The sequence below is a fragment of the Danaus plexippus genome, chromosome 5 (genome assembly GCF_018135715.1).
Source record: "Danaus plexippus chromosome 5, MEX_DaPlex, whole genome shotgun sequence".
Classification (NCBI taxonomy): Eukaryota; Metazoa; Arthropoda; class Insecta; order Lepidoptera; family Nymphalidae; genus Danaus; species Danaus plexippus.
In genome coordinates, this window is record NC_083539.1 from 6,554,338 (window position 1) to 6,566,851 (window position 12,514).

Sequence of the window (12,514 nt, forward strand, 5' to 3'; positions counted from 1 at the left end):
CATCACCAACAATCAGACAAGTTCTTTCTTATTATAGAGCTTGAGTTCAAGAATTTATACGTAGCTGCACCCAATAGCATACGTTTCGTTCAGTGTTTAAGATTATCATACAAGGCCGGCCACTTAATTATCATCAAATAGCCTTATTATTGCTGTTTTTTTTCTTTTATTAATTGTGTATGTAATTGTTTTACTATAGATGAATTATATACAATTTTACGAACATTGTTCAAAGCGCTCGGCATCAGCTTTCGGAAAAATTATGATACCTTTTATTCTGACACCGAAATTGAGTATTAGGTGCTATTTAATTTTGTAAATAATTCGTAAAGCATTTTTTTTATGCGAAAGAATCAAACATACATCCATAGTTTCTATTAAATAATTGTTACTATAAGAATTATTGAAAAATAATATTTTTCGGATATACTACGCGAGCTTTATTTTGTAAAAAAAAACTACATACTCCCGACGTTTCGGTTACTTTTCAGCAACCGTGATCACGGGCGTATAAGAATTATTCTTTATATAACTTTATAAGAGATTTTATTATCATTTTATTAAGAGACTGAATTCGTGCATTCAAATGTACTTTTATTGTTATAATTTGTTAGTACCTACACATATATAAATTTGTCACGTGACTATAATATAATAGGTAGTAAAAATATTATAATACATTTATTGCTTACATTACTCTACTTATAATAAAAAGTATTGCGAAATTTCTATTCATTTTATTGGCTCTCGACATATATCCTCGTGTCTCTATTGTTCCACTTTGCAACACACGACGTATCACGTAGGCCATTTATACTTTTAATATTTATATTGACACACCAAAAACTTATGAAATATAATATCTGATATAAATATGAATCTTCAATATTCATATATTATATAGTATAAAATTACATTTCTTTTTCGATTTGTTCTAATCATATAACCGTCGTGAATTTAAGGAATACCTAGAATAAGTAACAATATTAACCGACTTGCTTATACCTAATCATATCATAAAATTAAAGGAGACACAATATTACAACAATGTTAGCTGTCAAAAATAAAATCTCTCAGGGTCGAAAACAATGAAAGTGTTTGTCAAACAGAGCATTGATAAAGTGTCAATTATTATCTGATTCAGTTCAATTCAAATCTAGAAAAAATAAAATATATTGTACTAAGTTAATTTGATGTATATTATTACAACCTGGAATAAGTATTCTTTGACGTACAGACTTTTTATAATATAAATATCGAAATAGATAAATGTTGCTTTAAAAAATGTTAGTGCTGGTACCTACCTAATTCTAAATATTAAACTTATATACTTAAGTTGAATATAAATAATTTTATGCGAGAGTGTATACGAAGTATAAGTATATACATATAAGAGACCTCAAGAGGTAGTCGTTTAGTTTGTCAATTCAGAGTCATACAAAACACATTTATTAGCATCCGTATTATTTAAACGTATTCACCCACTTACTGCTGTGTGGGTGGACACATGGACGATTGCCTGCACATATAACTATGTTTAAAGTTCAGACCACACTGCAATTATTAAGAAACTTAAATACATTTAATCGGAGAGGTGTATGAGAGAAATGTAAATGGACCTTTCTAAGTGGAAACCATAACATTTTATGTAAAGGTAACATTCACTTTGACAACTACACAATCTTAAAATCAACACGATCCTCTGCTTGTAATTGTCTTGAAAGAGATTTATTATAATAATAATATTAAGGACAGTTCGGCATAAACCATCCTCTAACAATGCAAAAATTTTAAAAATATTATAAAATATAAATCGTATATCCTTCTAAAGCAATTTAATGTAATAATGAAATGATTATTTTTCCTGTGGTTTAACGTAAAAATTTACATCGATGGAATCTCTTTCGCAAATTTCAATCGAAGTGCTTTGCACTATTAATTATTATGTGACACGTAAATTCATTACAGTAAATAGTGAGGCCACTATTGAGCAGCTTTCAACGACCGACTAGTTTACCTTTGAGTCACTTTGAAACTGTCAAAGTATTTATCAAAGAGCAAGATTACGTAATGCTACTTATAATTTTTTTAACACGAAGTCTATATATTGATGGCATTTTAGAACCTATTAATGAATATGTGCATGTGTGTATGTTTTTTTTTATTTTTAATAATATTTTAACAAATATTGCAAGGTTTTCTAGAATTTTTGTACTAATAAATTAGAATTTTAACACCTTTTTATATACCACGATGACTTAATTGAATTGTTCCTTTAAAATATATATATTTTTTTAAATATTATACCTGTATACATATGTCTTTTTTATAATTTTTTAAATATTGTAAGCATTGATTTAGGCAAATATATTTTTAATGTATTTCAAAAATATCGTTACATTCTTTCCTAGACAATACACGTGAATAAAATCATATATATTTATCTTTTCACAAATGAACTACTTAATTAAAAACCTATAATAATATATAGACGGAAAATAATGCATAATTTATTCATCAAAATTGGTTTAGGAAACTTAGGAAATTGAAATAGAAAAACCCGAAAAAAATATAAATTATTATAATATTAAGTACATAGTACATTAAGTACATTGTACAACTATGCTTCAGCCGTTTTTTTCCGATATTTTACTCTTTTTTGAAAACATCTTTTATACGATACTTTACTTTCTTTTTACTACAATACTTTCTGCCATCTTTTGCGCAGCTTAGGAAACATGCGATAAAATAGCCGTCCTCTTTTGAAGCGATCCAATTTTTTACCTCTTCATAAAAGCAGAAGTTCTGGTAACTCAGGCCGTGTGCCATTGATCGAAACACGTGATAGTACGTGGAAACGTCTGGAGAATATGGTGGGTGGGGTATGAGCATCCATTCCAACGATTCCAAGTATGCCTTCACCACTTTCGCAACACAGGGTCGAGCATTCTTGCTATAAAAGCACTTAATCATGTCTCTCATTGTAATGCGGCCGTTTGTCTTTCAATGCTCGGCGCAAATGCATTAAATGCGTTCGGTAACGATTACCTGTGTTTGTTTCAGTGTGTTTTAAAAACTCATAATACATTACGCTGAGTTGGTCCTACCAAATTCAGAGCGTGAGCTTGGAACCGTAAATATTCGGTATAGCCGTCGACGTAAAACCATGGTCGACATATCCTCATGATTTTCTGTGGTTGGGATTATCGTAATAACCCATTTTTCGTTCTAAGTCAGAATAATTGATCCAGAAATACCATCCATCTTTGCCTTGCAAGCATCGTTCACAAGCAAATAAAAGCCGTTCAATATCTTTCAGTTCCAATTATCTTGTTTCTGAATCATTCCTATGACTTTCAGGCGTTTTAAAATGACTAGTTGCGTCACTCCACATGACCAGGATCATTCACGTTGCGTTTGATATGAGTCTTAATCAAGTAATGCCTCCAATTCTCTTCCATCGTCACGCCAGTCTCAGACTTCAAAATTAAATTATTATAATTATTCTTGAAACGTTAAAACAATTATCGGCACGTTCTTTGACTAATAGCGGTTTCACCATAAGTATTTCAGAGCATTCAATGAGCCTTAGTAGCAAATTTCTTCATATTTAAGTAGAAAATTAAAACCTCTCACAAACGACGAGAATTTGGTTAGTAAGCTGACATGTTTAATTGGGAATATCTCAATGATACAGACAGAGACGAAACTTGTCAGTATTCCATGGATTCATCGTGCGGTGCCGGTTCAAAAAAAATATATATTATTGAACCATCTAAGGACCTAAGGTCCTGAGGAATGTTCAATGCTTTTGGATACTTTGAATTAGAATGTTCTGGATATAAGTATATAAGATCGTTTAAGAAGTCGACTTCTTTCCTTATTATATAATATATGATAAATTTAGAAAAAATTTAATGTAATAATATTATATATCCGGAACTACGCTTAGGATACATTGGTCCAGCCTTATTTAAAAACATAACAAAATCAAAAAGATGACAAAACTTAAGATAGGGAATTGTAAAAGATATGAAAGGTTGGAGAATATTATGATAAAATAACATATGGGGTTTTCCAATAGGGACGCTTGAACTTTGACAGCTGATTGCGGCCATGTTGTTTGAGTGACAGCTGTCAAATGCAGTGTGTTATATTCATTCCGTCCTCCCAAACCACCATGGCAGGTTACAGTGTCGAGCAGCACGTGCAAATCATAAAATTGTTTTATGAAAATGGGTCTTCAGTTCGAGCAACGTTCCGCGCACTTCGCCCGTTTTACGGTCGCGATGATCGTCCTGCCGAGTCGACTATCCGTCGATTGGTGGACAAATTCGAGTCAACCGGGTCAGTTAACAATCAGCCGGTTCCCGTGCGTCAACGTAACGCGAGATCTGCCGAGAATATCGCCGCTGTGCGCGACAGTGTCCTCGAAAACCCGCGGCAGTCAATTCCGCGTCGCGCACAGGAACTCGGCCTTTCGCAGACGACAACTTGGCGAATTTTGCGTTGTGACTTGAGCCTGCACCCGTACAAGATCCAGCTGACCCAAGAGCTCAAGGTTAATGACCATAGACAGCGCCGTGTGTTCGCTGACTGGGCATTAGAGCAGTTGGAAGTTGACGCCGATTTTGGCAAAAAAATCATCTTCAGCGACGAGGCGCATTTTTGGATGAATGGCTATGTCAACAAGCAAAATTGCCGTATTTGGGACGAGACCAATCCACACGAGGTTCACCAAGTGGCAATGCACCCGCAGAAAGTGACTGTTTGGTGCGGATTTTGGGCCGGAGGCGTGATTGGTCCGTATTTTTTCGAAAACGATAATGGTGTGGCCGTCACCGTCAATGGTGAGCGATACCGGTCGATGATAACCAACTTCTTTTGGCCTGAAATCGAGAATATGGATCTGGACAACATGTGGTTTCAACAGGACGGCGCTACGTGCCACACAGCACACGCTACGATGGAAGTTCTGCACGAGCAATTTCTGGACATGGTCATCTCGCGCGGAGGCGACGTGAACTGGCCACCGAGATAGTGCGATTTGACCCCGCTGGACTTTTTCTTGTGGGGTTTTCTTAAGTCGCAGGTTTATGCCAACAAGCCGCAAACCACCGATGCCCTCAAAGTCAACATACGCCACGCCATCGATCAAATACAGCCCGATTTGTGCGCCAGAGTCATCGAAAATTGGACCTTTCGTGTGCGCGCCACCAACCGAAGCCGTGGCGGTCATTTGAATGATGTCATATTCCATACATTATGGGGTCAATAGACCTTCCAAATAAAAAAAAAATTTCGCAAATATCTTTCCTACATGTATTTTTTTTTGCATTTCAAAGATCAAGCGCCCTAAATGGAAAACCCTATACTATTATTGAGCTCAAATCTGATGACACTATACAATAGCTTTGGATAAACAAATTGTGTTAAGTAGGTAGTCATAACGAAAGCCGAAAATTTATATTATTAAATTATTTCAAGTCTAGGGAGATCTATAAGTAATACTGGTATTTATATTGTATTAGTGAGGGTAATGTGATTTAAAATAATGAACATTATTATGATTATATTAAAAGGGTACAGTTTGTACAAATAAAGCGATATGATTTTAGAAATCGTGAACGAACGGTGCGAGTTCGTACACGAGATTAATGACTCGTAATAAATATGAACGTGCACGTATATCATTAATATTATGCAAGTAAGCCACAATGACAGGAATTACAAACATTTTATACTAGTTACAGATAACACAAAGATCGCACGCAACCATCATGATTTTATAATGATTAACTTATACAAATTTATTTAAACAACTCATTGTATAATTAAGTTACATTGTATATATGATATAATTATTTCGATATTTTTTGTATTGTTAGAAGTATTCGACAGGTTAAGGTTAAAAAAATATGATTGCTAAGAATAAGCGAATGTAATTGTTAATCAAGCAAGCAAAACTTTTTTTTAAATCTATTTGCTATCCAAGAAAATTATTTTCATGTCCTGTAGATGATAAGTAAGCAGACAGAGGTTCTACTGTACAGTTCGTACTCTCTCTTGTTGCGCATACATTGCTGTTCTTCTTGATTTAATAAATACAAAACGTAATGGGCTTTTAAAAACTCTATTTTAAAAACATCAATGGTGTAGTACCTACTTTTTTAAAATTTGAAGGAAATATCATGCACATTTATGGGAAAAATAAATGTGGAGGATATCGCTCCTTACGATGAAGAGTGCCGAGATATGAGTACCATGTTAAACATTTTCTTGGAACATTCTTTAATTGTACAGTCAATAGAAAAGAGTCTGGTCTGTATCACATATAACGGAGTCTGTATCATGCAATCTATTATGCGAACAAGTCTTAATATCGAAGCAGTGTCCTTTACTTCTTAATTAATTGATCGTGTACACAAATTATTGATTCTGATCGTTTTCCCTGTTAAGATAGGACAAAGAGAGTTTTTGCTTACTACTAAACTGGTTCAAGTGAACTTGGACCGCTATTTGGAACCATAAAATCCGTAGCCTCTAGCCTAGAAGTACTAAGAAACGTTCCATTTAAAAGTTAGCACTATTACAATTGTATGGACAAGTATAAATATGACTGCTATAACCAACATGTACAGCTACTGTTATCTACCCATGCCTTTTATTATAGGCAGCTCTCTATGCTTCATGATTTTTGAGGGGGTCTAAAATGAAGATATAAAACATGCTTCACCTCAGTTCGTGATATAAAAATGTGCAAATTTCATACTGAGGCTTATTAAAATACGATATATCTCTTACATTAGATATTTCTATTTCTCAAGAAACGTAGTTAATCTAATTTTGGCAACTCTAAATTATTTTTATAATTCATTTGTTTTTTTGGTTACTATTTGCAATAATAAATCGATAACTTAAAGGAAAAAATAAAAGAGGTGCTATATTTTTTTCAGATTATTTATAATAATAGGCAAAAAAATCGAGCTATATATTGTAAATGTATATATATACATATTGTAAATGTACATATATATATTGTAAATTATATTTTTTTTATTAATTATTAAAGCCCGTGGTCAACCTCCTCAAGTAGGTGTTAGACTACATACTTTGAAAACCATGTGTTGCAACTTTGATATTCAAACCACAGATTATAAACTTTTGTAGTGGTATTGTTATGCGTTATGAAACTGTAAGGATTGTTGATCAATTGGTCACGACTTCGTAATGCTGGGAACAATTATTTTGCTTGCTTAAATTGATGACTTTTTATTACTGAAAGTAGGTCCTAATAAAATTGATGATAGATTTTAAAATGTAATTTTACTTTAAACGGTTATTTTCTGTGACTAATTTATTAAACTATTTAACCACTTACTAAGAATTATGTCATTTATCAATCCGTAATTTTTATTTTCTTACGTATCAATTTTTAATTTGATAAATATTTAACAGGGGTATAAGAAAATTTAAAAATAAAATAACTAATTTAAAATATAAAAGGAATATATATACATATATATATTTATATATATTTTATAGATACAATTTAAAAATAAAACATAAACACATTAAACACAGAAACATAAATAATTATGAGAAAAGAAAGTGATTTAAAATGGATATAACTGAGATGCGATTTCTATGATATTCACATGACTATTACGTCTGCAGAGTCGTTAACATTATGTAAATAGTAAATATCATTCTAACGCTATTTAATGGCTTTTATATCATATGATATGACGTCACCTTAAAAGATTGTTCGTATTTTGTTTTCCCAACCATTATTATACGGTATTACGAAATAAAATGTGCTTATTTAAGGTAGCATAAATAAATTCCCGTCCAAAAAGTAATTTAAACTTACGTAACATTTTCAACTCATCACCACGATGTGAAAAGATTTTTTATCCCGTTGAGTATTTTTGTATTAATAAAAATTTTCTTTATTTTACATTAAAAAGTTAACTATAAAGAGTAATGTTTGTCAAGTTTGTTTCGTGGTGCAAACATTGTAGAGTTATTAGATATTGTGCGGGGAGAAAACTTCCCCTGGATCTGGCAATTATATTTATACGTTACATACGGGAATTAGTAACGATAAGTCTCAAAAGAACTCGTATCCAGATCCGTAAAAACATTAACAAAATAAAAGGTTACATAAGGGACCAACGACCTATACGCTTTTGAACTTGACTGTTGCTTTTAAGCCCTAATAGTCTTGAAAATGTCAACGGGATTGATGGGTAGTCAGAATGAAATCTAATAGTATATAATAGTGCCTCTCAATTGCCGAAACTCGGGTTGGAACGTCTTTAAGGGCGGATACCAACAGGATATATGCCAACATATCCTCCGACGGCAGAATATCGCAACATTTTGTATTAAGCAGAATATCGTCTTCGCTGACAAAGGTGGTGTGAGAATGAGTGTAGTTTTTGTGTTTTAGGGAAGTATTTATGTCTAGAGATTATTATAGTACTACTTTTTGATATTTCCCGCTCTAGTGACATTTGTCTGAATAATCCAAACAAGATTCTTACCGTCAAAAGTCAAGCAGAACTTAAAAACAAAAATAAAAAAAAAACATTGTAAACAATCTTTATTTAATAACAGAGGCAAATGGCCAGCATTAGAAATAAATGAAAGTAAAATTATTAAATTCTATCGTAATTTCACTATATTATTAACAAACAAAAAACGAATATTTAGTTGAATAAACACAAAATTATAATAATTATTAAACAATGACAATAGAAATATTTTAAACCAGTGTATATTCTAGAAAATACTACTAATATTACATACTTTAAATTTTTTTATAAAACAAAGATCATTAAAATGTTATAACAATAAACATATCTTACTTGTCACTAAGACTATAATGTAACTGATCAATACTTACTCATAATAATAATGTATACATAACTTAGACTATTTAGAATTTTCATAGATAGTAATTAATTTATCTTAACAATAAAACTCAAAACAAAAAACATGATTATAAAACTATCAATACCTTTTAGCCCCATTGTCTATAAAGACTTTATCATAATTAATATTAATATGTCGTTCCAAATTTAAAACCAATTCAGAATTATAAAAATGTTCTAATTATCTTTTTTTTACCACAAAAAAAATTGTTGTTCACATTTCAGGATATCTCGAGATATAAAACTGGAACTCATACCATAAAAAAGATTATTATTTGAAAAATAAAAAAACAAAATTCAATAAAATGTCAGTCAGCTTAAAAAAATATATAAAGTAGGATTAAGCCTAAATATTTTATTGATATGGCTTTTTTTATTACATTGATGCTAATATGTATATAAAATATATTATTTTTATCACTCAATTGTTATTTAAACATTACATATGGCTTGATAGGCTTCGATATGGCATCCTGTGGCTGGTGTTATGGTCAATTGTCGACTTGCTTTAAGGAACACTACAACACCAGGTCTAACTTCTATGGGTTCAGTGTCACAAACTTTCCCTCTACCAGATATAATAATTATAATACTAGGGCTTGGACGCACTATTGTGTTATAGTCACCGCTGTCAACCTGAAATTAAATTGATTATATATATACAAATAAATAAAATTTAAGCATCTGTGTGTAATATAAAAAATTTTTAAATGTAATTTTTTGTATATAAACCTAAATAAGTTATTTTTCAATTCTTGTCTGTCTGAAAAGGCTGGACCAATTTTAATGGAAATTTTATTGGCAGGTAGCTGTTATAATGCAGAGTTAATAATGCTATATTTTATTGATATATATAAATACAAAATACACAACTTAAAGAAACTATAGTAAAGAAATTTTTGAATTTCAAAAGACGTCATGAAAGTAATAAACTTATGATACTTTAAAATAAAGGCTTACTTTTATTTTAACAACAGCAAAATCAGGTACAGGTGGTTTCCAGATACAACTGTTCTGGTCTTCTAGTTGTGGTGTGAATAGCATTTCCTGTGTCGTGTAACTGTTGTAGTCTAACATTTCTATAAGGGTCGCCACATCAATATATTTAGGTGTCAGCCCTGCTCGCACTACATTATCTGAACATGCCATACATTCCACACAATCTGTAAAAAAATTACATATTGTGTATACACTTGTATTATCTGGAGAACAAAATCATTCAAGATTTGTCTATAATGATAATAATCATAGCTAAGCCAATTAATTAAAATGTAACACTTATTATTATAAGTTATAAACAAAAAATACCTCCACTTAAATAAGCATGTGGTAAATTCGGCTTAAGAAATATTGCTTGACCAGGATGTAATACCAGATAGTTCATAAAATATGGCGACCAACAACCAACATCACCGGGGAAGCCAGCATGAAGTCTCTTTATCAGAGGATATAGAAGGAACGATTTTAATTCCGCACCTGAAAGGAGGTTTTATTATATCATTTAAAACCTTCTTAATGCTAGAAAATATAACAAAAATGGGCATTTACACTCTACCTTCACTTCCCAGCCTATTTAGCAACTTGTTTAAGCTAGTTTCTATGATGTCTTTGTCACATGTCATTAATGAATTGAATATTTGTTTCAATTCTTTTTGAGCCATATTAGCTTCTTTGGTTTCAAGAAAGGCATTCAAATTGTCCTTATGCAAAATTTCAGTGAGTTCAGGTAAATCTGTAAGATATAAGTATACACATGTATATATATAGCTGTGATTATTGCTATAATAATTTAATTAGTAATTGTATTGATTTTTACATATTCATAGTATGTAACAGCTGTTTGAATGATAACTCTGAAATTATATTAAAGATTTGCATCAGTATTGAGATTGATAAGAAGTCTAAATGAAACTAGTGTTATTCGGATTTACTATGCAGATTTTATTATTTAAAAACTACATAATCCCGACGTTTCGGTTACTTTGCAGCAACCGTGATCACAGGCAGACGAGGTGTTCGTGAAAATCTTAGATCTCATTGATAAGAAGTCATTTATTTAGTCAAATTTTCTATCAAAATTAAAATAACCAACCACTTATTTATAAATTTAGACATATAAAAATTTAAACCTCATGGAAGTGAATAAGAAACTTAATCCTGGAAATAAATAAATATATTTTTAAAAATAAAATACCAATAAAAAAAGTTTTTATAGCAAAATTAAGTAATAAATAAACTAAAATGTTATATTACTCTTTAAGAATTCCTGTATTTGAAGTATAGGTCGGAACCCACAAAGTGCTTCAAACGGTGTAAGTGCTATTGCAAGCTCTGGCTTATGATTTGGATCCTTATATATTTGTGGAAAATTTTTATGTAACTGTTCTGCATGATCCTAGGAAGAAAAGAAAATAAATAAGGTTCATTTATCTTATCTATATATTATATCTTCATGAATTTAATATAAATGGTTAGTTTTCACATATAGACTGTAGACTGTGTAATTGATTTGTAATATCCATGTCAATATATAATTATTTTACACTAAAATAGGTATATAAAATGTCATTGAGCTCCAGTTTTTATGAAGACGTCATACTAAAATTTAACAATACTCTCATAATCAATAGGTATAGTGATGAAGTATACAATAACTTACTTCTCTTATCTATTCGTAACATACATTAATAATTAATTATTCATTAACAAGCTATTAGCTTTAATAAAGGCCTTATCTAGTCACAAATTAGTACTCATGACTTAAAGTAATATTGTTCCCTGATATATGGATATAGTGGTTTATGGCATTTGCAATTATAGCTTCTTGACAGCCTAATATTTGGAATTAAATCAATTTTTATTTTTGTATCCATACTACAATACCTTTGCTGGGTGAGCTTGTATAGATAACGCCTTGCGGATTGACAATACTTTCAGTAGAAATGGAATTGTGACGCCAAATTTTCTTTTAACTTCAGGGCCAATTGCATCATGGTTATCCTCTAGATATTCCGACAATAATACGCCTCTATCTATGATTAGGGAAGGACTGTTAGGGTGAGTTCCCATCCACAATTCTGCGTACGGCTTTTCGGGGTAAATTGTGAGACTTGGGTTAGCATTTGAAATAAGTTTTGCGACAGTGCTATCCAACCCTATTTTTCCCCATTCGTAATTCTGAACCTTGCATTCCAACTCCATTTTAATGGAACGAAAATTAAAACTTTACTTAAATAACTGCAACAGAAATTAAGTAATAAAAATATTTTGTAATTTACTCATAATAATATCCACATAATTTGTTATAAGCTAAATTTATTACATTAATAAATAACTTTTGAATATCTAAGCAATGTAGAGTGGCCAATAAATAAGATACAATGACTATTAACAGCACCTTGTGATCAATTGTTGTATCCGCTTAATTCTGAACTTTATAAATAGTCCACATACAATCTACTACAAACCGGGACTTTATTTTAACGTCAACCGTCAAACTTTCTTTGACTTTTGCTATCATTACTACAGTTGCCAGTTAAAAATTCCTTTTCCCTCACAGACTATAAATTGTAATC

The 12,514-nt window shown here is 31.2% G+C and overlaps 1 protein-coding gene across 2 annotated transcripts; it reads right to left on the minus strand.

The window, feature by feature from the left end:
* Positions 1-8,590: 8,590 nt before the first annotated feature.
* Positions 8,591-12,482, minus strand: LOC116769120 (mannose-6-phosphate isomerase). 2 transcript variants are annotated; one of them, XM_032660136.2, is made up of 7 exons: positions 12,337-12,482; positions 11,823-12,176; positions 11,193-11,334; positions 10,495-10,671; positions 10,248-10,415; positions 9,900-10,102; positions 8,591-9,575 (listed from the first exon to the last, which is right to left on the minus strand). In XM_032660136.2, exons 2-7 carry the CDS (start codon positions 12,138-12,140, stop codon positions 9,372-9,374), a joined length of 1,212 nt encoding a protein of 403 aa, XP_032516027.1. In that variant the 5' UTR covers positions 12,141-12,176; positions 12,337-12,482; the 3' UTR covers positions 8,591-9,371. The 2 variants fall into 2 exon arrangements, with proteins under 2 accessions (XP_032516027.1, XP_032516028.1); XM_032660137.2 differs by having other exon boundaries at positions 12,262-12,415.
* Positions 12,483-12,514: the final 32 nt, after the last annotated feature.

Bases quoted from the DNA above. Each gene is read 5' to 3' on its own strand.
- LOC116769120 (XM_032660136.2), bottom strand. From the start codon at position 12,140: ATGGAGTTGGAATGCAAGGTTCAGAATTACGAATGGGGAAAAATAGGG. The intron at 10,672-11,192 runs GTAATATAACAT...TATATCTTACAG, and splicing joins AATACAGGAATTCTTAAAGA to ATTTACCTGAACTCACTGAA. The intron at 9,576-9,899 runs GTAAGCCTTTAT...ATTTAATTTCAG, and splicing joins TTGCTGTTGTTAAAATAAAA to GTTGACAGCGGTGACTATAA.